Source organism: Ailuropoda melanoleuca, chromosome 6 (genome assembly GCF_002007445.2).
Source record: "Ailuropoda melanoleuca isolate Jingjing chromosome 6, ASM200744v2, whole genome shotgun sequence".
Lineage (NCBI taxonomy): Eukaryota > Metazoa > Chordata > Mammalia > Carnivora > Ursidae > Ailuropoda > Ailuropoda melanoleuca.
In genome coordinates, this window is record NC_048223.1 from 56240908 (window position 1) to 56264008 (window position 23101).

The 23101-nt window shown below is 44.3% G+C and overlaps 1 protein-coding gene across 1 annotated transcript in view; it reads right to left on the bottom strand.

The window, feature by feature from the left end:
* Window positions 1-23101, bottom strand: part of ACTN2 (actinin alpha 2) — a 64033-nt gene that overhangs the window by 34970 nt on the left and 5962 nt on the right. The window contains exons 2-4 of the mRNA XM_002928596.4: window positions 2889-3003; window positions 1852-1971; window positions 988-1074 (exon numbers count right to left, since the gene is read on the bottom strand). Coding sequence (XP_002928642.1) covers window positions 988-1074; window positions 1852-1971; window positions 2889-3003 — 322 coding nt within the window. The remainder of the gene's footprint in view (window positions 1-987; window positions 1075-1851; window positions 1972-2888; window positions 3004-23101) is intronic.

The window sequence follows — 23101 nt, forward strand, 5'->3', positions numbered from 1 at the left end:
TTCTTCCTCTCCCACTCCCCCTGCTTGTGTTCCCTCTCTCACTGGCTGTCTCTGTCTCTGTCGAATAAATAAATAAATAAAATCTTTAAAAAAACAAATTCCTCAAGGGTAAATATTGTCAGCTTCCTGCCATCCAGCACAGAAGCAGGGACATTATTGGTTTTTAATGTTTGTTGGTGGATTAGTAACTAACATCACCTAAGAAGACCCGCATCAGAGGGTACTGAGTCCCGGCGAGAATTACAAACAACGCCTCTCCCCTCACCGTTCCGTGACCAAGGTGCAGGACGCTGACTGGCCAGACAATTCAGACTGCCTTCAAATATGTTCTGCAGCTACACATTCTGTGATTTGAGGGCTAAACAGGCAAAGTTCTAATTGTAAGAATGTCAATTTGACACTTTTCAACAGTGCTGAATTCATCAAAATATTTAGGAGTACTGTGGGCGTAAAAGACTAAAGATTTTCGTCTTGGGTGGCAGTGCCAAGAACTACGGTTCTATTATAGTGACGGAACAGTTGTCAGGCCAAAAGCTGCAGTAACAAGGGAGATTTTGTTAACAGAAAGAAAGAGACAGAGACAGAGGAGGAAGGTAGGGAGGGAGGGTGAATGAATACACTCAGATTTCAACAGATTGTTTTTTTGCACCTGAAAGAAAACACGTTTCAACTGCAAGTCTACAGAACTGTTATAGTTGCGAACCTACGAGTATAATACGCAGTTAAAAGCTCAAAAAATGCTCATTTTAAAAAGTGGCTTCTGTTTTGAACATGTGCTCATCTTTTCCGAAATGATTCCACCCCCATGAATGGGGTCTTTCCCACACAAATAAAAAACCTGTGAAAACCCAACTCCCGTATCTTCCATTAAATCATGTAAATGACTGTTCAATTTTACAAAGCCCTATTTAAGTTTTACTTTATAAACTCAATTTACACTTACTCTAAGTAGCCTAATACAACCAGATTTTCAACCATGTCTTTTACCTTCAACTGAAATATCCTGAATAGCGAAACGAAGGATGATGGTCCAGATCATACCCAGTGTCATCTTCACGTTGCCGTCCACAATTTCTTTAGGAAAGAAAAAACAACAACGAATTTGTGTTAAGATAAAGTAATCAGTGCATAAATTTTTCCTATAGCTTGTACGTTTCCCGTAAGTTTTGACTTGAGAGCTGTTGGAAAATATATATATACATGGAAAGACCAGTTCATGTTTCGTAAGTGCCACAGTGTGTCTAGTTATACAATATTCATAACCAAATGTCTCTGGTTTAAATGAATTCTGAGTTAATAATAAGCACATATCTTGCAAATGCATAATCACTGAAAACAACCCAAGAGTTTCCAAAGCTTAAAGACTAGATGCACCAAGGTTCTAAGTACTCAAGTTCAGAGAACACAGGCTCATCATCGCCGTGGTATTTCCAGAGCTCCCCAGGTGGGGCAAGTTCAAGGTACTCAGGTGTATACAGTAAGAATCAGAGTCGTCTCAGCTCCTGCCAAACTCACCGGGGCTCCCAATCTCCCAGAGAATGAAGAGGTCGCTTGCCTCCTATTAATTCGTTCTTCTTAAGAGTCACCGGGGAGCTTAAGCTCTTTCTCAGCCCAATAATCAGGTTGAAGAAGATGGCATTATATTTGACTCTATTCTTTACAAATAATCCTAGAGCCTGGTCTGCCATTCATGGTACCTTTGTTCTCATCTCTGTACCCCAGAGCCTACCGGACACCCTGATATGAAGCAAGCACCGTAAGTGGTGGGAGGGCGGTGGGAGGAGTCCATTCAGTTGCAGGCCCACCCACCCTCCACTGGGAGGTCAGCGTGGCGGGCAGGGTCATTCCTACCTTCAGCCCCGATGGACACCAGTTTCACGCCTTTGCTGGCTATGTAATCCAAGGCCTTGTTGACATTAGCAATTTTGTGGAACCGCATTTTTCCTCGGTCAGGTTTGGGCAGCCTTTCCCCTGTGGATGAAGAAACAACAGCGTAGACACAGAGAATGTAATCACACAGAATGGAGATGCCAAATTTCCGAGTCCATGCTTCCGTAAATGGAAATAGTTATGTGACTGTTTCTGATGGGTCTCTGGTGTCTGTAAACCACAATACGGAGGGACCATGAACCAAAATCACTTTCGAGACCAATGGACCAGGGTGGGGCCATACGTTTTTCAGATCTGCTGGGAGAGTCCGGTTTGGTCTACCGGCCAACTGACAAAGGAGTACAGAGAAAGGCTGGTTGGTATCCCGGGAGGCTTTGGAGTTGCTGACTAGCTGTTAGAGGAAGTCAGGATAGCCTGGTCCAAATCACAGCGGTGGCTGCCAGGCTCATTGCAGACACCTGATTATGAAGATATATGGATCAGGGCAGACCTGCCATCGTTCCCCCAGTCACACTTCTTCAAGGGTGATCCCTTCTCACATCCAAAGTCTAAACCAGCCAACTGAAATTCAGGGCAAAACATAACCCCTCTGGGATCTGAGCTCATGTTTTCGGAGTTATGCCAACTTGTCCCTGGCTTTCTGCATGGAACACCATGTCTGGGAGACGCACTCGCTGGGCTTAGAGAAGAGAGGGGAACGTGGTGGGGAGTCGCATAAGTGTCACTTTTTCTTCTCTCATTTTGTTTCAAGGCGGATGGTGAAAACATTATTTTAATACGTCAATTTTAAACAGAATTTACTCCTTTTTCAGAGCAGAACAATAACTCCAGGCAGACTGCTCTCTGGAAAGGTGTTCTCTGCCAGTAAGACCATGTTCTGGCCCAGCCAGGTTTGACGGGAACTTCCAATGCAGTCATCTCTAAATAGATGCATAGCTAGAGTTCACACACGGATGCGCGGGGTGGGGTAGGACACCTATGCAATGTCTAACACCAACCTGAGATGACTTCCAAAAGCAGCATGAGCTTAAGGCCATTCCTGAAGTCTTCCTCGATATTCTCAATCTGGGTGCCAGCTTTCCTTAGGTGAGAATTACACCAGGCAGTGAAGGTCTGCAACGAGAACAGAGCACTGCTTTCCACAGCCCTGCAGCAGTCAGCCCCCCTGCATGCAGACAACACTCGACATCCTACAAGCTCCGGGGAGTCCAAGAGGCTGGAGCCCCTGGGGCCTCCTAGAGCAAGCAGACAGAATTTGGTGGAATGAATGACTTCAGGCCTAAAGTAAGATTTTAGTAGTTTCCCCTTTAGGGACCAAAAAAAAAAAAATCATTTATTTGCTGGAACAGATGTGTGACTTCAGCTTCAAAAGGTACCACGTTCACACCTACGTCTCCTACTTTGTAGGAGAGACACGCTCTCTCTAAATGAGAGCGTGCTTATTCCATGCATGCAACAAAAATAACCTCGCTTGCAGAATGGATGAATAAATAATGTTTAGATAATGTTCATAATGTCTTCCTCTACAGCAGAGGGTGGGAGGTATTGTGTCGTAGATAGAAGAGAGGAGGGACCCAAAACCACTATTATCTACATCTTAGTTTATCCTGAATGCACAACAGTGGTAAGCTAGTAACTAAATCAATTAAACAAATTTGCGGTATAGTCGATCATTAAAAATAATGATAATAATAATAGAAATAATGACCCCCTCCTGGCGTATGCCAGGGCCTGGGCTAGACCCTGGATTTCAAAGACAATTAGATGCAGCCTGGCCACGGACGGGGTCAGAGTATAGCCACGGTCACAAATCATGAAGACAATCTTCAGTGGAAAGACGGACTGTATGGTAAGTGGCATCCAAAGTCATTCTGTTTATTTTTCAAGCTGCTTTTAACTTGGTTTCCACTTGTGCACTATTTCCTGCCAAAACCATTTTAGAAGCCCTTCTGGCAGCTGCTGGCTAGGAATGCAAACCGTCCCCTTGTGTCACAACAGCTGTGGGGCTCAAGAACAAAGTGCCTGGCACGTCACTCTGGGGGTAGGCATGCAATAGGGTCTGCGTGACAGAAGAGAAGATGAACCCCAAAACATACACAGCTTCCACGCGAGACCACAGGAAGATACTGTTTCCATAAAAACGATCTCCCTGGGTAATGAAGATCTGCAAATCTGACAGTCACTTATTTCAACAAATATGCAATGGCATTAAGTTCGAGGGCAAAAAGAGAAGGTAGGCATTTTCTTGGACTTACAATAATTCATTTTACCCTGAGAGCTTAAAGGAATAATTATTCCTCCTAAAACACCTCTAAACTTCAGTGAGCTCAAAACAGAAGAGATACTGGAAACCATATACTCTGGATCTATCCCCAGTCGGTAAGGCACGGTGGCTATTTAAGTGTAAATTTAAAAACTGAAAGGAAATTAAGAACTTGAGTTCCTCGGTTGCATACGCCACCTTTCAAGTGCTCAAAAGCCGCGTGTAGCTGGTGGACGCGGAGCTGGACGGCGCCCACACTGAGCATTCCAGCATCACCGAAAGCTCGACGGGGCAGTGCTGCTCTCGATAACCACTTTGGAGTTCGAAGCTAAGACTGTTACGAAGAATCTATCATTTATTTATTTCAACATTAAATTGATCTATTGACTTTTCAAATAGGCGATGCATTTCCCTGGCTCAACATTCAAGTGCCACAAAGAGGAGAGAAAGTGGAAAGCGTCCCTCTCTGCCTGTTCCTGGGCACCCAGTTCCGTTCCCCAGAGGGAACAAATCTTCACTTTTGCATGGATCTCTTCAAGGATCTTTGATGCATGTGTAAGCACACAGATGCACACACCTTTTTATTTTGCCTTTAACCCATGTCCGAGTATAGACATTGTTCTGCACCTGCATTTTTTTTTTTAACTCACTTAAAAAATACAACCTAGAGGTCATTCCGTATCAGTACAGACCACTCCTTTTTATGGCCACGTACTCCACTGTAGGGCACACACCATGCTTTATGTCACCAGCTCCCTGTGCACGGACATTTAGGTTGTTTCCAGACAGCCACCTTTCAGTAAAACACACCGTAGGGCCCGTTTCAGCAAGCAAAATGCCTTCAAACATGTTTGGGTTTTGTTGTTTTTTTAACTGACGATACTGAGACTAATCACGTACCTAACCTTCTGGAAAAGGCGCAAGAGAGCAGGTTGTGATTTTTAAAATGGAATTGACAGAAAAACACAATGATATAAATTATTTATAGAGTTGCCTTTAGATTCTACTTAAAAAGGGGCAACAACCGCTGCTGCAAATTACCTCATCTTGTTACCATGTTACCTAAGTCCCTCCCTAATCAAAGTGTCAGAAACACTTCTGAATATAACCCCAAAGCCGCGAGCTTCCGGACCCCGCTATGACACACTGGGGAAGGCTGTCTGATACCACCTCTTTATAGGTACACACACAACAAAGGTAATTTACCATCGGTAATTATTCCTTTGTGCAAATCCGGAGAATGAATCTAATCTAAAAGGTCAATTTATTTCGCTAAGTCTCATGAAGTGTCCCTGTCTTTAATGAGCAGTCCTAAGAGCCAATCCAGGAGGGAACTAACCAACTTAAATGTGAAAAGGACCCTGACTGCTCTGGGATAATAACTTTGCAAAGAGGCCAGTGCGCTCTGAAAAGGAATTTTAAGCTTAGTTAGAATGTTTCATTTTCATTCTATTTACAGTTTTAATTACCATGGCCTATAGACACTGTTCTTACGCATTTCCAGTCGTCCCGGGTTTCTGTGAAAAGCCTGCTGATTTGTGGAGGAGACGAAGCCACGACAGCAAGAGCAAAACCCCAGGCATTTACCCGAAGGCTTCTTTGTGGCTGGTCTTGCTACTCGATAGCAACGCGCATCCTTAAAGTCCGTGGGAACTAAACCTTGGAGGACTCACATGGCAGGGAGGCAGGTCCACATGGTTTCAGAGGCAGGCTCCTTGGGTCAAAGCAGACAAACAAGCCAGATGTCCTTTCTTAAGGGAAATGGTGCTCTATGAACCAGACACGGCCACCAAGGAAAGAGGCCACAGTGTCAACCCAGGAGCTGCTCGGTCACATGAGAGGTCCTCCAACCCCTCTCCTGCTTCCTCTACCTCTCTCCTGGGGAACCATCTCATTCCCCGCTCCTCTGCACCGAGGGGTAAAACCCAATGCTTCCTGCAGCTCAAAAATAGTCACATATAACAACCTCTCAGAGCCATACAAAGAGAACCAAGATGGGATACCACGGACCCACCCTCAGGTGTTCCTGACTTACCATGGGTGGACTACACACTGGTGTGAAAGCCATTCGCATTCAGTAGAGACCATACTTGGAATTTGGAATGTTTATCTTTTCCCAGGCTAAGCTGTGTGGTACAATCCTCTCCTGGGATGCTGGGTGGGGGCAGCAGCTCCCAGGCAGCCATGGGATCCCAAGGTCAACAACCGACACACTTACACCAACATTCTGCACCCGTATGCAGGCCTTCTGGTTTTCACTTTGGGTACAGTATTCAATCACGAGACAGTCAACACTTCATTATAAAACAGGCTTTGTGTTAGCTGCTCTTGCCCAGCTGTAGCCTAACGGAAATGTTCTGAGCAAGGTTAAGGTCGGCTGGGCTATGACGTTCAGTAGGGTCCGTGCAATGACTGTGTTTTTGACTCAAGATATTTTTAATCACCATGGGGTTATCCAGGTATAACCCCAAGGTCAGTAAAGGAAGATCTGTATCTCCAGAAGAGAAAGGCTGATATCTGTAGTTCTTATCACCTTCCAAAGAAGCTCATGAGAAAACGAAGGGAAAGGGTGTTCAAGATACATGGAGAAAAGATGGAGAGGCAGTGGAAGGCACTGTCTCCACACATATATTCCTCAGACAACAGGAGCAAATATCAGCATCTTTTCCCAAAATGTGAGGAATCACAACACGTGAGGCACTGGCCAGGATGGCTGGTCCTATGGGCGCAGACTGGTCTCTGGGCCCCTATAGGCCCACCCTGGCCATAGCACAAAATCTCGGCAAGGAATACGGTGCAAAGGAGAAGGGCCCAGAGGTTAAGGCTGTGTTCCCATGGCTCACAGTATTATGTTTTCATGCAGGGAGTCTGAAGGATACTCCAACTATCCTCAGTCCCTCCTCCGTTATATTTCTGAACATAATCGAGAGGCCCCCAAACGTTCCTCAACACCCAAAACGTGGCGGTGGTGAACACCTACCAGTGGAAGGAGTTTCCCGGGAGTATCGTTAGCAAGAAGTGTTAGTCCTGTTCACCAGCAGGTGAGGCCTTTCCTTCTTTCCTGAAGAACTTACTGGCAAAGTCCTTAGTCCAAAAGTAAGCCTATTGTCTTTCTCAAAGTTAAATTCTACAACAATCAGCACAGCATGCTTAATGGCAAAAAAAGTACTGGGTCTTTACTAACTTGTTGAGATAAGCCTGTTACTGAATGATGTACACTTGCATTTGCTTTCTTTTTAAGTTAACTAAGCCTATAGACAGAACAGCCTACATTGCAGACTTTTCCACGGAGAGAAGTGAGAAAAGGTCTTTTAATTAAAATGATTACTAACTGTCCTTATTTACGTAACACATGTTCATATCTCTACCTGGAAGAGATTATTACCCAGATAAAGACAAACGAAAAATCAATCTTGAGTCTGACACAGTTGTCTGAACACAAGTTCATTTCATGCTATCAGATAATTATTAATCCTTTCAGCAAGAAGTTTCTAGGCCGGGTCTGCCTCCTCTAAGATGAGGTGTTCAACTTACTATTCTATTTTCTTCAAAAAAACGGCAAGACCTCTATAAATTTCCTTTTATTTTTTTATCTGTAATATTTTTTTATTATATTATGTTAGTCACCATACAGTACATCCCTGGTTTCTGATGTACAGTTCGATGATTCATTAGTTGCGTATAACACCCAGTACACCATGCAATACGTGCCCTCCTTACCACCCATCACCGGTCTATCCCATCCCCGCCCCGAAGCTCTCAGTTTGTTTCCCAGAGTCCATAGTCTCTAATGGTTCCTTCCCCCTTCTGTTTATCCCCCCTTTCTTCTTCCCTTTCTTCTCCTACCAATCTTCCTACTTCTTATGTTCCATAAATGAGCTTTTCCTCTGATAATAATGACGTAAAATACTAATTTCAGATCCCATTTCCCAAAACGGCTACTCAGAAAAGCTTGTGGGGTTTTTCTGAAAGGAAGAGAACGGGGTCTGCTGAGGGCCGGGACTTTCAGGCACAGTGCACAGCATGAAGCTGGGGGGCGAGGTAGGAAGGAGTGAAGAAGCTCTCGGCTTTCAAGCCCACCAATTAGAACCCAGCACTGTGTGTTGGGTGCAAAACGGTCTGGGGCACCTTCCAAGTGTTCTGTGATTTTGAGATCCCCTATAGCTTGCTTTCCTCAGTGAGTGAAGGCATCAGGAGGCTCGCCGTGTGGATCCTGGCCTGCATCCCATGGGGTGGGACGAGTGGACCCCCCGAGAGGGAGAGGGGGAGGCCGAGCCCGGTCCAGCCTGCAGCCCTGGCTCAGAACTCAGATTCTATTTCTGACTCTGACACCATGCAATTATTTGTCCTTCAAGTCCTGACACTTTCCCAGCTACAGAAAAAAAGGGGGGGCATAGTAATTGTTACGATCAACTCTATGAAACAGTTCGAAAGGTTATCAGGAGGAGAAGAACTATAAAAGCTGGCCAGCCAACACTACCTATCTCATTGGTTCTGAAACTATCACGTACAACTAGCAGAAACCACTCGGTGGTGTAAGTTGATTTTCTAAAAATGCTCCATTTATTTTTCTATTTACAATAACCACTTTAAGGGTGTGTTATTTTCCACCTCATAGACTCCCAATCTGGCAAAATTCCTTCTAATCACTTTCCTGGGTTTTTTAAAATATTTGAAAAGCAAGGAGGTGGGGAGCCTCCAGACAGCTGCACCCACCTGTAAACTCTCTGGTCAAAGCCGGAGAGGAGGTCAGAGTGGATCCTCTGAACTAAATGTGAGTTCCGCTTTCGTGTTTAAAAAGGAGACACTGCCCTCACCAAGAGCAGGGAGCCCACTGCAGAGACGGGAGAAATTCCTGCCCCATGCGGCTGGCAGAACTTTCTGGTCCACTACAAAGCTTCATAATCCCCTCAGCCGAGAGACCCCGGTCCACATGCCAGGTGAGGACACGCACTGGGTGTTCCATACAATGAGGCCATAGCAGCATGGCCTTAAATTTAAATATTCAGACACGTAACTGTGTTGTAAAACCTTTAAGGAAGTTCTCTGGACCCAGAAGTCACTCACAGTGATGACGGGTCAGCCTCATCATCTGATTTGGAAAAAATTCCAAACCTTCAAGGTTGCCAAGTGCCCACGTGAACCTTTCGACTACTCACACGACATTTTACAAATTCAACCAGAGAGAGAAATCTGTAAGCATGAAAGTGTCAGGGTCCTGCATGTGTTACAACAATTATAGTACGTCTTGGAAGTCCATCTGGAGCCCCGTGTTCTCCTGAGTTGCATAACCCGGCATCTAACTACATGGCTGGCAGCCCTTTTGTTCTCTGCCCACAAATCTCTGCTGAGTCGCCAAGATCCTGCTAGGTCGCACAGCAGGTAACCGCTCAGCTTAGCACCCCCTGAAACACAGCGGCCCTAAAGTCTGACTCCTGGCTCTGTGACCCACTGAGTGTCCGGTGTGGGCAAGTCAGCCGCTCTCGCCTGCGACTTGTTGCTTCCCCCAGGGAATGCACCGTGCACCTCGGTGATGTAGATGAAGGAAAGAGAACGCGAACTACTTCGCAAATTCAGACGCGACAGAAACACAAAAGAACAGCAGTCGGTGGTGGCAATTCAAAGGAACCTGACGTGCTCTGGGGTTTGAATTAAAAGGGAATTAAACCATTGCACAGAAAAAAATAGAGAGCCAACAGTCACGACTGAAGGCTACTTGAGCACGAGAGATATTCCACCTCCGAAAACTAAGCACCGACATGCTGTTGCCCTGCACATTTCATAAACTGTTGCTCTGTTCAGACAGAAAAAGGAGACAAGGTCTGGGATCCATGAATCCAGAAAGATGCCAGGTCTTCCTCTGTCCTGATCTCCCCCGAGTACTCACACCACTGTTCGTCTTCCTCTGTCCTGATCTCCCCCGAGTACTCACACCACTGTTCGTCTTCCTCTGTCCTGATCTCCCCCGAGTACTCACACCACTGTTCGTCTTCCTCTGTCCTGATCTCCCCCGAGTACTCACACCACTGTTCGTCTTCCTCTGTCCTGATCTCCCCCGAGTACTCACACCACTGTTCGTCTTCCTCTGTCCTGATTTCCCGAGTACAAACACCACTGTTCAGAGAACAAAGAGCATCATTAGCTTCTCTTAACTTCAACAAACAAGGTGTTCAAAGCATTAGTTTTCACCCATGGCAGCAAATATATTCTGTCCCCATGTTTTTTAAAAAACTTATTTCCACGAGACCATTAATATAAAGGGCTTGAATCAGGACTTGGTCCAAAATACACTAAGTATAGAGAACCTCAAAACTAACTCCTGTAAAAAAGCAAATCCCAGTACATCCCATTGCAAATGGCAGGCCCACAACTGGTTTCTCAGGCTTTCACAGGCCTGCAAGCGTACATATTACAAGTTGAAAAAACAAAATGACCACAGCAGCCTCTGACCCTGTCTTGCTCACCTTTCTGTCACCAGCAGGCATACCTGTGTCCACACACAGAGATCTCATACCCATTCAAAGTCTCGATACTTTCAACGGTGACAGTTTCAGTCATAAATAAACCACAATACTGCTTTTTTTAAAAAGATTTCATTTATTTGTTTGTTTGTTTGTTTGAGAGAGAGAGATTGAGAGAGGCAGGGGTGGAGGAGAGGGAGACGGACAAGCAGACTCCGTTCGGAGCACAGAGCCAGACTCGGGGCTCGATCCCTCGGTCCTGACATCATGACTTGAGCTGAAATTAAGAGTCAGACGCTTAGGGGCGCCTGGGTGGCACAGCGGTTGGGCGTCTGCCTTCGGCTCAGGGCGTGATCCTGGCGTTATAGGATCGAGCCCCACATCAGGCTCCTCCACTATGAGCCTGCTTCTTCCTCTCCCACTCCCCCTGCTTGTGTTCCCTCTCTCGCTGGCTGTCTCTATCTCTGTCGAATGAATAAATAAAATCTTAAAAAAAAAAAAAAAGAGTCAGACGCTTAACCGACTGAGTCACCCAGGAGCCCCTAAAATACTGCTTTTCACTTGAGTTCCAGGGATTCTCTGAAGTACAAATTTAATTACTCTGAGACAAAGTAAGAGGGGAAGAAAAGAGGCAGCCTTCTGCCGTTGATTCAGGCCCAACAAGTTCTGCCAGCATGCGGGGCTCGGGGTCTCTTTCCACCCAAAGTTAGGTACCTAGCAATCTCAAATTGTGGGGCAGGAGAGTCCGGGAACAACTCAACGGGAGCTGCCACCGTCAGAGTCCTGTAAGGACTCGGCAGGAGAGTGGGAAACAATGCTGTCAGAAACACTGCTGCGTGACACCACCTGCCAACCCTAAAAATGCTGGTGTCAGGGACACAGACGTGAGCAGGGTCTTCGCCTTGTGCTCCACACAGTGCCTGCACACAGTGGCGCTCAGCACTTCTTTGTTGCATAGGACCCAATGTGTCAGACTTTCTGGGGCAGAGCAAAAAAGATAGCAATCAGATTTTTTTTTTAAATATAAAAAAGATTGAGGAGTTTAAAATCTGTATCTGCTAAAAAAAAATCTGTATCTGCTCAAGTTCCAGGTTTTTAAAAATTATTATCACGTCAAACTTAACTACAGAATCCTTAAATGTTAAAAGAGACTCTGTAATCTTGCCAAAAAAAAAAAAAAAAAACCCTTGTGAAAAATAAAAGACAACCTCACAGCTGAGGGCATCTAAGAATAGAATCAGGCTAATGGATGATTCTTTAAGTGGGTAGGTTAGAGATGGCTCTCCCAGCACTTGAAGAGTTCTCTCCGTGTCTGGTTCTCATCAGAAATTCTGAACCCTGAATTTCAGGCGTCAGTCACCAGGCTCCTAAGACTGACTACCGTTCAGGTCCTGGGCTGTTAAGAATACATAAAGAAAGGCTCTAAAAGCTCTGAGACTCCTAATAGGAGAAAAAACAAACGCTTTTCAGGTTTTTGAACAAAGCCAAATCCAGTGCAGACTGATTCTGGCTTGAGGTATGGCCTCCCTGGTACGTGGAATGTCCTCCGTAACTTCCAGAAAGGACGGGACAGATTGAGGTCAGGGAATTAGGAAAGGTGTCACAACCGTTAGTAAGGCTACTTTATATGGGGAGTCTGGGCTTCAGTGGGAAACCTGCTCACTGTGTACAGCACGCCTTCTAGGCTATTCCAAAACTCGTAAGTCATAAAGGAGAGCAGTGCAAGTAATTCTTTCCTAGAGACTGCATTCTGTTCAGCACAGGGACAGTCCTTCCTCCAGAGGGACATTCATTTCGCTCTTCCTAATCTATAAATGTGCCTATTCTTTGGATTTTTTTAAACTGCTTGTAACTTCTCTCCAGTTTTTCCTTGGCTGGTGAGTTAAATAACGTCTTTAGCATGTGTTCATTTTTCATATTTGTATGACAGTCATGATTTTTACCTTTATGTAAGAATTGTCTTTTAATACCTTAGGGCCTTTTCTCTAAAGGGAAGCCAACATTAGAATACGCTGAAGCAGTCCTTATTCCCACCTAAATGTTACTGATTTCAGTGAAGACAAACAGTGACCCATCCACAGGAACGGCACGTGAAACTAACCGAAGTCTATCGTTTGCTGGTCTTAAGTTACAGTCTGCTTCCCCCGTCCTGTGAAAATGACAACTGTCGTAAGTCTCGGCTTACTGGATTCCTCTTCTATGTCAAAGCCTCCATTTAAAGTCGAATGCGTGTCCCCATGTTCCCTCTTACATGAATCACCATAAATGATTTTGGATTTGGGCTGAATTATTTAGCACTTTTCTCTGTTTCATAAAGATCTTACATTTATCGAGAAGCTAAAGTATTTCCATCTGTTAATTTCCTCCCTGCTCAAGAAAATTTCCCACAAACATTTTTATCACCACTTACAGGAGTTCTTATTACCCACACTCCTGAATCTGACTTCTCGGCTGCAATTACTCATCTCTTCGTCTCTACTGTCGGCAAGGCATGTGAAACAACACAGCGAGGACATCGAACACTTCTCTGAGCCCCTGATTCTCAGTGTTACCAGCCACTCAAGCTACCACTACTTTCATTCCAAGGGGTGTTTTAAAACTACTGAAACGGGGGCGCCTGGGTGGCTCGGTCAGTTGTACGTCTGACTCTTAGTGGCAGCTCCCGTCATGTCATGATCTCACCGGTCAGGTGGTGGGATGGAGCCAAGGGGCTCCGCACTCAGCAGGGAGTCTGCTTAAAGCTTCTCCCCCTCAGTCCCTCCCCCCACCCGTGCTGCTCTCTCTCTCAAATAGAGGGATGAATCTTTAAAAAAATTCTCGAAACAAAATTTTTATATAGAAATTTGTAAGGCTTATTTTAAAAACCTTTTATTTAAAAAAAGTTCTAGCATCCTCTCTTCTAAAGGACACTTCGCAAATGACCTTGATGAAACTCTCCATTTTAATTGTTATATGGAAAAAAAGAGCAGGTTAGAAATATGCAGGTTCTTCCCAAACGACTTCAGGGCTGGAAGCATATGTTAAACTAACCAAATCAAATATCTTCAGAGTCAAAGTCTCAGTCATTTTTGCTCTAAAAGGTTAAAAAAAAAAAAAGTGCTGGGGCGCCTGGGTGGCACAGCGGTTAAGCGTCTGCCTTCGGCTCAGGGCGTGATCCCGGCATTATGGGATCGAGCCCCACATCAGGCTCCTCTGCTATGAGCCTGCTTCTTCCTCTCCCACTCCCCCTGCTTGTGTTCCCTCTCTCGCTGGCTGTCTCTATCTCTGTCGAATAAATAAATAAAATCTTAAAAAAAAAAAAGTGCTAAGCTCAAAGAGCCCCATGAAAGCTCGGGGCGCTTGGTCCTCCAAGCTCAGAGCAATCTGCAGGCAATGAGCCTGACGTAGCCACGGGCTGGGAGCTCTGTGCGGTCACACCTGCCTCCCCCAGGCTGGCATAAGCCACGTGGAGAATTCCTTTGAGGACTTTCTGGTAAGCAAGCATTGCAGGCTCCCAACAAACAGCCCTACATACGATTGATCCTGGGCTATGCTTCCCAAAATAACTTGTTCCCTTGGAGCCTGGGTAGTTCTGAGCAAGATGTGGCTCTGTGACAGGGCAGACCCAACTGTCGCTAGGTTTTAGGCAACAGCAACGTTGAGTATTCTTTTCTTGAGAAAGTCAAGCTTTTCTTTAGAAAAGCAAACTGATGTTTCCCTCCTCGGCCCATCCCGGCAACTGGGGAAGCAGCTTGTACGACACAGACAGCAAAATAAATATTCTTTAATTCAAGTTCACCATACCGTTACTATTTTCAGGGACCCAAATAGATGGCTGCCTACACAGAGGGATTAAAGCGTTCATGTAGAATGAAACAGATCCCTGTACAACACCGCATTCTCTGCACTGGTATTTCGGACCAGAGCACGGTTCTAAATCAGGAATAGCCCCTGTCAGGTACGTCTACAGGGTTCCTCTCCATATGGGAAAACTGGTTCACAGAAGGGGTAAAAACAGGGAAGCTGGGCATTCCCAAAGTTCCTGCTCACTCCACACGGGAGGAAGCCAGGCTGGGATTTCCTCCCCCACAAAGTTCTTCCCTAGGCCTCGTGCTGAGTGGAGAGCAGTCACGAAGGTATAGAATGAAGTCTTCGTATCCTGAGACAATTCAGATAATTACATATTATAGTATAAAATTCATAAACGTATGCTTCCATACTATAGTAGACAATATGGCCAGATGTTAACACAAGTCTTCTATGGATTGTGACTTTTAAAAATTTCTTATCCATATTCTCTGTAGGGAATGTGTATGACGGATGTAAAATGTATCTTAAAAAAGTAACTCGGGAAAGTCTATACAATTTGTTAGTCTATATTCTTTGGTCTTCGTGTTTATCTGTAATTACGTTAGCCAGTTTTACTTCATTAATCCTACACTTTTCTCCCTGAAAAAAGAAAAACTACTTAAATTGGATATAATTAAGCAACCCTAGATTTCTGAAGTTAATCGATGAAGTGCTGCTTAGGGATTTTTTAAAGTTTCACATTAAAATCCCAATTTCGACATCGCATTTCAAAACCCTAATGGAGAAGGTACACACTGTCCAAGTTCTAGGACCGCAGAATAGAAGTCCTCTGGAGTCCGTAATATCCAGTTACCCAGATACCAGTGACAGCAATAGAACCCACTGTCATACACCAGGTATTTCTGACAGGCTTTTTCCTGCTTCCTTACCAAGTCCTTAAAGGACTCCGACCGTGATGGCCCCACCTGTGTCTGAGTATAGAAACAAGGGCAATCTTTACAGTAAACATGAATTTATCACACAGTAAATATATTTATCACCATTTCACTCCCAGATTTTCAAGGGTCTGAACACACACACACAAAAATTATGTATATGTATATATGTATATGTATATATTTAAACTGCCTGAAGAACAAAGCCAGAGATTTGACTTTGGTGACTGGTCCACGTATTTAAATAACGTTAACCCTTCATTTTTCAGACATGCAAAATAAGCATCCTTGAAGCACAGCACATGTTAATATCAAACCATCTGAAGGAGAAGTCTATACAGTACTTATAAAGCCATATAGATAGCACATCAAATACCAAAAGCATATGGCAGCATGCATTTCAGAGGGGAACCTGGCCCACCTGCGGGGTTGGTGGCCCCATGTCCCTCCACACACAGGGTTCACTCCCACAGCTCCCTGCAAGGCTTGGTTCTAAAGGATTTGTGAATTAAGAGATTCAGAAATTACTAACTAGACTCTGGTATTTAAATCTGCCAAAGTATAAGAAATCTCACTTCACCAATATCTGCATTTTTTAAAGTTCAGAAATAGGCAAGTACTTTGAGAAAAAGAATTACTATCCTATATATAAATTATTTGGGTCTCAACATTATTTTACCATTCTCTGAGCTCAATATGGGTATGTCCTCAGAACAGAGTGATCACAGAGTTAGTGTCTAAACTGGACTACTTCTGCGAGTCGAAGGAGACATGGTTTCTAATTTCTAGCCACAACTGGGACCACCCTGGGCCAACCTGGACGCACGGTCCCCACCTCTCACCCCACCTCCTCATATCCTTTCACAAAGAACAGAGGTCCTAAGAAATGAACAACACAGTGCACACCTTAAATCTACATAATGTTGTATGACAATTATATCTCAATAAAGCTGGGGGGAATATAAAATAAATAAAACAAAAGAATTTTTGCAAGGAATGAGGTGGCCTGGAGCTGCAGCGTGCATGTGGCCCCCCAACACTCCCAGGGCTACCCTAGAAATGCACACATGTAAGCAGGCAGGGGCCCGATCTGTGTCTAAATAAAATCCCCGGAAGCAGTCTTGGCAAGACCGCCCCTAAAAATAACCTTTCCCCAAGAACCCTTTAAATGTCTGTTCTCTCCTTCCTCCGTCTGTACTCTGGGGGTGGTGGAGGAAACGAAGATGTACGAGTATCGAATCAGCATCCTCAGACATTTTTCCCACCTCCTGTCTCAAATCCAAGCTCTCCATCCAAAGCGGTAACAGCAGTGGTCATAGGAATGGAGAGAGAATTAGACCAATAACCCCGAAAGAGGTTATAGGGTCATTTTATCAGATCAGTTTGCAACAGGAGGAGAGAGATACCCTATCAGTACTGACTTTATAATGGGTACAAAGTCCCGGCAGTGAACCATTCACGTTTTCACAGGATGTGAAGGGGCTTTGCCTCTGCCCAAAGTGTTTCTCGCACACTTCCATCCTGTTTTCAGGGACAGCCCGAAATCTACCCTGAGGGTCCTTCCTGGAAGTAGGCAATGGGGCTTACTGTCTTAGAAAGGTTACCTTTAGACCTCCGGGAAGGCAGGTCTTGGGAACCTTTTATTTTTAGGATCAGATGATTATAATGTTAAGAACACGAGAAATCCTCAGGAGAATTCAGGGGTGAGGGGAGGTGTACAAGCAAGGCAGAGGAGGGAGGAGGCCCAGATGGCCAGAGGGGTAGCGTGGGATTTTGGGTGAAAAGGGAAGAGCCCTGAGAGGGGAAGGCAACAACTGGCCCCTTTCGAAGTTGTGCTTCAGGCTGATTTCTTTCAAAATTGTGTTTAGGGAATAAAACACTTTGTTGAACATAAAAACTGTGTTTTTCCTCTTAGAAGTGGACACCCCTGGTGGCTACTTCACGACGTACGCACATATCAAAACATTATGTACACTTGAAATATATACAACTTCTTATTTGTCAATTACACCTCTCTAAACCTGGGGCAGGGGGAATCGGACATTCCCTGTCCATGAAACTTGGGTTTTCCTTGGCCAGCTGGGTTCAGAAGGATTCACTATGTTCTATATTCTCTCAGCTCCTGGGTTACGTCTGAAACTTTCCATCACAGGAAGTTAAAGAAAAGAAAAGTGGGAATTTTTTTAAAGTAGAGAGAGTCTTTTGTACTGCTGCGTCACAGTGTTTAGGCTGAATCCCTGTGACCCCAAACCTCAGAGAGCGCTGCTGTCCGCTAACACATCATGGCTGCAGAAGGCTAACTCTAACCTGTGCTCTTGCCTCCTGGAGTCTCATTTGCTGCTTCCCACAGAGAGTTGACTCAAGGACACAGGCACCCTAACTCTGGCTTCTTTTGGAGCTGGGTCAGCCAGACCAGCAGTTAATCCCAAAGGTACGCCCCTAATGGCACGTCCTACTCAACTCCGCTGAGATGTTTAGTTAGCTTTTCCTGCGGTCCCCTTTCTCCTCCTTTGGCATTTCTGTTGAGCACACCAACTGTTACAGCCTGACCTAGAGAAAACCTCTGACTTGAGTTCTCTCATGTCATCAGATGCCCCCAGTGTACCCATTTAGGAACAAAAGACGCATACGCACGTACTCTCCCACAAAGGCAGCTGGTGATGGTAAGTGAGAAATTAGGAATATTGAATCCTGCGCTTCTGCTCCCAGTTGTAGGTTCTAAGTCTGAGCAGAAAACAACAGCGATTAAAACCAGAAAATGTTTAGTAGTGAAAAGCACGGCCTTCAGGGTTGAGGAACATGGCTCCAAAATTCAGCTCTGCCACTTGTGGGCCAGAGGACGCAACAGAATATGAGTCCCCGGACATTTTATGAAGTTCCCATTGAGAGAGAGCCCCATCTTTGTAGTTTAGAATTCTGTGCCAGCTACCCTTCCCCACCCTCAGCAAGACAAATTCCTTAACCTCCCCGGCTAAAAAAGGAGGATAATAATACTCAGCTCTCAAGACTTGTTGTGAAGAGTGAATAAAACAGGATCTATGCTTAAAACAGTGCCTGGCAATTCTCAATAAATAGCTGCTCTGCCCCATTACAGTGAATAGTTTGGGATACTAAGAATAACATGCCAAACCCCCTCCCCCTCTTTTTCTTAATCCGATAGCAAAAATCCACTTAGTAAAATATCACTTTTACTGTCCTGTTGGAATTTTTTTGTTTTGGTGTTATACTGAAAAGAAGTTTTGTTTTTTTGTTTTTTTTTTTTAAAGATTTTATTTATTTATTCGACAGAGATAGAGCCAGTGAGAGAGGGAACACAAGCAGGGGGAATGGGAGAGGAAGAAGCAGGCTCACAGCAGAGGAGCCTGATGTGGGGCTCGATCCCATAACGCAGGGATCACGCCCTGAGCCAAAGGCAGACGCTTAACCGCTGTGCCACCCAGGAGCCCCAAGAAGTTTTTTAAGTACCCTTCTGTTTCAGAATTTAACAAAAGAGATCAAAATATGCAATAAAATAATCAGCCACCCCCTGTTTAATAAAATTCCAATAACAGAATAGAAATTATATAGTTTGCAAGATATAAAATGCATGGTTTGCATTTTTCCAACTAACGTCTCTTTCCCCCACATTGCAGCCCAAGCCCACTGTCACCCTTGCCTCCCCTCAAAAACGTGTTTGTCTCAAAATAGAAAAATATTACCCTCTGTGGGAATCTCTCGAATGATTACAATTCTGTGTATGTCTTCTATCATTTCCATGACTGATGCTCTCCAACACCCAAAACACCAATCATTTTTTCTAAAAACCTTAAAACATCTAAATGAGGGCAATAATTTGTTTCATTTCGTTTTTTATAAGTAATAAAATAGGGAAAAAAAGGAAACCTATCTTGGAATTAAATTCTACACTTTTAGTGTACAATGAAACAAATTCTGTTCTCAGTAACCCTTACGAATTTTCCATATCGTCTTCCTCAAGAAAGCCTGTCACTGGCCATTTCAACCGCAGAAGGGTTTTATGCCCCAGACCTGAGCACACAACCATAAATAATTTCTGGCAGCTTTTCACTGCCTTTGAAAGCATGACTTATCTCATCGGCTGAGAGATAGCCCATTCCCCAGAGCCAAATCCCTGGGTTTCTCTTCCAGCAGCTACACCACTTCAAATGCCAGATTCAGACTGGCAAAGTTCCAGTGGAATTCCAAGGTGAGATTTCTGCAGGAAGAAAATCAAAGACATCTCAACACATCGGGTGCTTCCAAGTTGTCTGAGGCACGCACATCTTCACTCAGGGAAGCAATGCGTCCGTGCGCAGGTAATACCACGGCTTCCTGCGAAGTCCTGTCCTGTTAGACCTTCTTCCCCGCTCCCCTCCCCATAGTTTCAACCACTGCCTAGGAGCAGACAGCTTCCATGCCTGAACCTCCAGCTCGACCTTTCTCCTTGGTATTTCCATTGCATATCAAGCCCTCAATCCAAACCTCACATTTTAACTAGTACAAAACCCAAAGATCCCCTTCCTTTCCTAAATGAACACCAAAGGCGTTATAGATAAGGCTAGCAATGATCAGAATTCAGGTGTATGGTTTGGCTATCTCACTGGTACTGGTCAAGGATCTCAAACATAGTGGGACATAGAATAGCATAGTTTCATTGGGTTGAACGTAAGAAACCACAATTTTTGGAGGCAAAAATGGCCAATGTCGAGAGTTTCACATGGTTCAATCTAATATAAAACTCCTCAAAATTCTAATAAAAACCACGGACATTACCTAACTTCTAAATGATTATTATTTTCACATCCTATTTGACTATCATGAAATAAAGACTCCTTACGACTCTAAAAGGTGGGACTTCTTGATCTGCCAATCTCAAGTACAATTGTCTACCTAAGACTCAATCACAGGTTCATACTAAATACAGTTCTCATTTCCCCCAAACAACCTCACGTTCACCTACTTGTCCATTTGGTCCTCACAATCACTAAAAAAGGAGAGTTTTTTTCCCAAGATTGCATGTCTTTTAGTGAAAAGGTTGTCACAGATACTACTACTAAGAATCTATTTTCAATGTATAATTATTCGTAGGGATTATAACTAACACCTTTACCTCCTTGCAAAAACAAAGCAGGACAACTCAGAGTCATGCTAACTTCTTAGTCTTGGACTTGGCACTCAGGTTGACTCCTTTCCAGGAACACACACACTCTTCCGAATCACCCATGTTTATTCTTTATTTTTAATTCCGCTACTGTGAAATGCAGCATGTTTTCAAAAAAAAATTGTTTTACCATATTTTGTATACAAAAACCACACATTTATTTTTTTAATAATAATTTTTATTATCTCATGTTAGTCACCATACAGTACATCATTAGTTTTTGATGTAGTGTTCCATGATTCATTATTTGCATATAACATCCAGCGCACCATGCAGTACATGCCCTCCTTAATACCCATCACCGGCCTAGCCCATCCCTCCACTCCCTCTCCCCTCTGAAGCCCTCAGTTTGTTTCCTAGAGTCCACAGTCTCTCATGGCTCATTCCCCCTACTGATTACCCCCCTTCATTCTTCCCTTCCTTTTCCTACCGATCTTCCTGCTATTTCTTATGTTCCATAAATGAGTAAAACCATATGATAATTGTCTTTCTCTGCTTGACTTATTTCACTTAGCATTATCTCCTCTAGTCCCGTCCATGTTGCTGCAAATGTTGTGTAATCGTTCTTTCTGATGGCTGAGTAATAGTCCATTGTGTATATGGACCACATCTTCTTAATCCAGTCATCTGTTGAAAGGCATCTCGGTTCCTTCCACAATTTAGCTATTGTGGACAATGCTGCTATGAACATTGGGGTACATATGGCACTTCTCTTCACTACGTCTGTATCTTTGGGGTCAATACCCAGTAGTGCAATTGATGGGTCACAGGGTAGCTCTATTTTTAACTTTTTAAGGGACCTCCACACTGAAAAACCACAAATTTAAATTTATACTTCTGTGAATCATTAATATAATTTATCTTTATTAAGCAGTTAAAGATTTTTAATCTGGAAAAAAAACAGTCATTTCAAATCAAATTTAGGTGACCAGAAATTTTGTTCATTAATATGCTGACATATTATAATTTAAATAAATCTGCATGTATGAATTTTTAATTCCAAAAATCTCAAAATTCCAATTTTTTTTTTAAATTAAGCAGCTTGTCTTTGAAGGCTCAATTTTAGAATAAGAATTAAGTCAGATAACTCCATTCATTTTGAGGACTTGAGAAAAACACTTCAAGAAAACATTTTTTGAAAACCACTACAGAAAAAGCATGAATTGGAGTTAATACTTATGTAGCTCAAGGAGTTATAAAGACTGTAAAAAAAAAAAAGTTTCTTAATTATTACCTTTAAAATTTTTAATTGTACTAAATGCTTTTCAGAAACAGGACTCATAATTTTCTCATTCCACAAATGAGTAGAGTCTAGGCTCAGTGCTGGGCCCAGGGAACCAGAGAAGAGCGTCTGCTCCTAATCCTCGAAGAGGGACCATGACAGCACCAGGTGACCTATGTTCTAGAAGGCTCCTAGAGGAGAGACTCCAGAATGGACGGAGGAGGTCGAGGCTGGGTATAAGGCAAAGAGGTGAGTCAAACATGGTGAGGGCCACTCTGTGGGTTGGACCTTGAACCTGTTGGGGTGAAAATGGAATAGCAGACAGAGGCTAGCTCAGACCTGGCCTCACAGACCACTGCAGGGGCTCTGAACTCTCTTCTGAAGGCAATAAAGAACCACAGAGGGCCTTTAAGCAGGAAATACCATGACCAGCCTTGTGTGCCATAAAGATTGCTCCTGCCTGCATCATGGAGGAAAGTCTGAAGAGAAGCATGAGTCACAGAAGGGGGACAAAGCAGGAGGCCACCACCCTAATCCAGGCAGGAAACACAGACACTCTGAAGACCTTAAAGCACATAACAGGAGGAAGGGGCAGGGTCCAGAGGACTTTAGCAGTGGGTTCCACCAGAGTTGGGACAGAGGGAGGCACCAAGGATAACTCCCAAGATCCCACTTGGGTGCCAGGGAGGAAGATGTTTCCATCTACTGAGACAGCAAACCATGTGGGAAGAGTATTTTAGAAATACCCTCTCCTTTTCTTCGCCAGCCTAGTGGAACTGAGGGGCCCTCCTCCGAGCTTTGCACTGACCTTCCTGTCTCTTGAACCAGGCTATACGCTCCTTAAGGCTTAAGGTGGTGTCAACTCCATTCTCTACCCCTGGCCCCTAGTAGGCCCATAATAAATGTCAAACGAATAAAAGAATGAATGACCATGCCTGTGCCCCATTTATATCTCGCTCTTCAGTAGGGCTGCTGCTCAAAACACCTTGTGGTTTCTGGCATGGAAAACTGTGTGGAGGAGGAGGGGTGCATGTGCCCCCCGCATGCCTGCCTGTGCTCAGATACCTTGTTTGTATAAAAAGTGTTCCTCAGACTCCTTTAGAAAGACCAATTCCTTGCATTCAAGATTCTCCTGCCTTTGGAATTTGTCTAGCACAGCAGTTAGCAAACGTTCCCCCTAATCTTTGCTTTCTGTTCTTTCTGGAAGAATTAGTACCGTTCCCAGGGAAACAGCGGTACAATTCTGACTGTCCTCCAACGTATTCCGTACCAACTCCTCTGCTCATCACGGCGGCTCCCCCTCCCACGCGGGTCCTGCGCCTTTCCCGTAGGTGTCTCCCTGCAGCAACTGACTGCAGCGTTCTGAAGCCGCGTTGACTATGC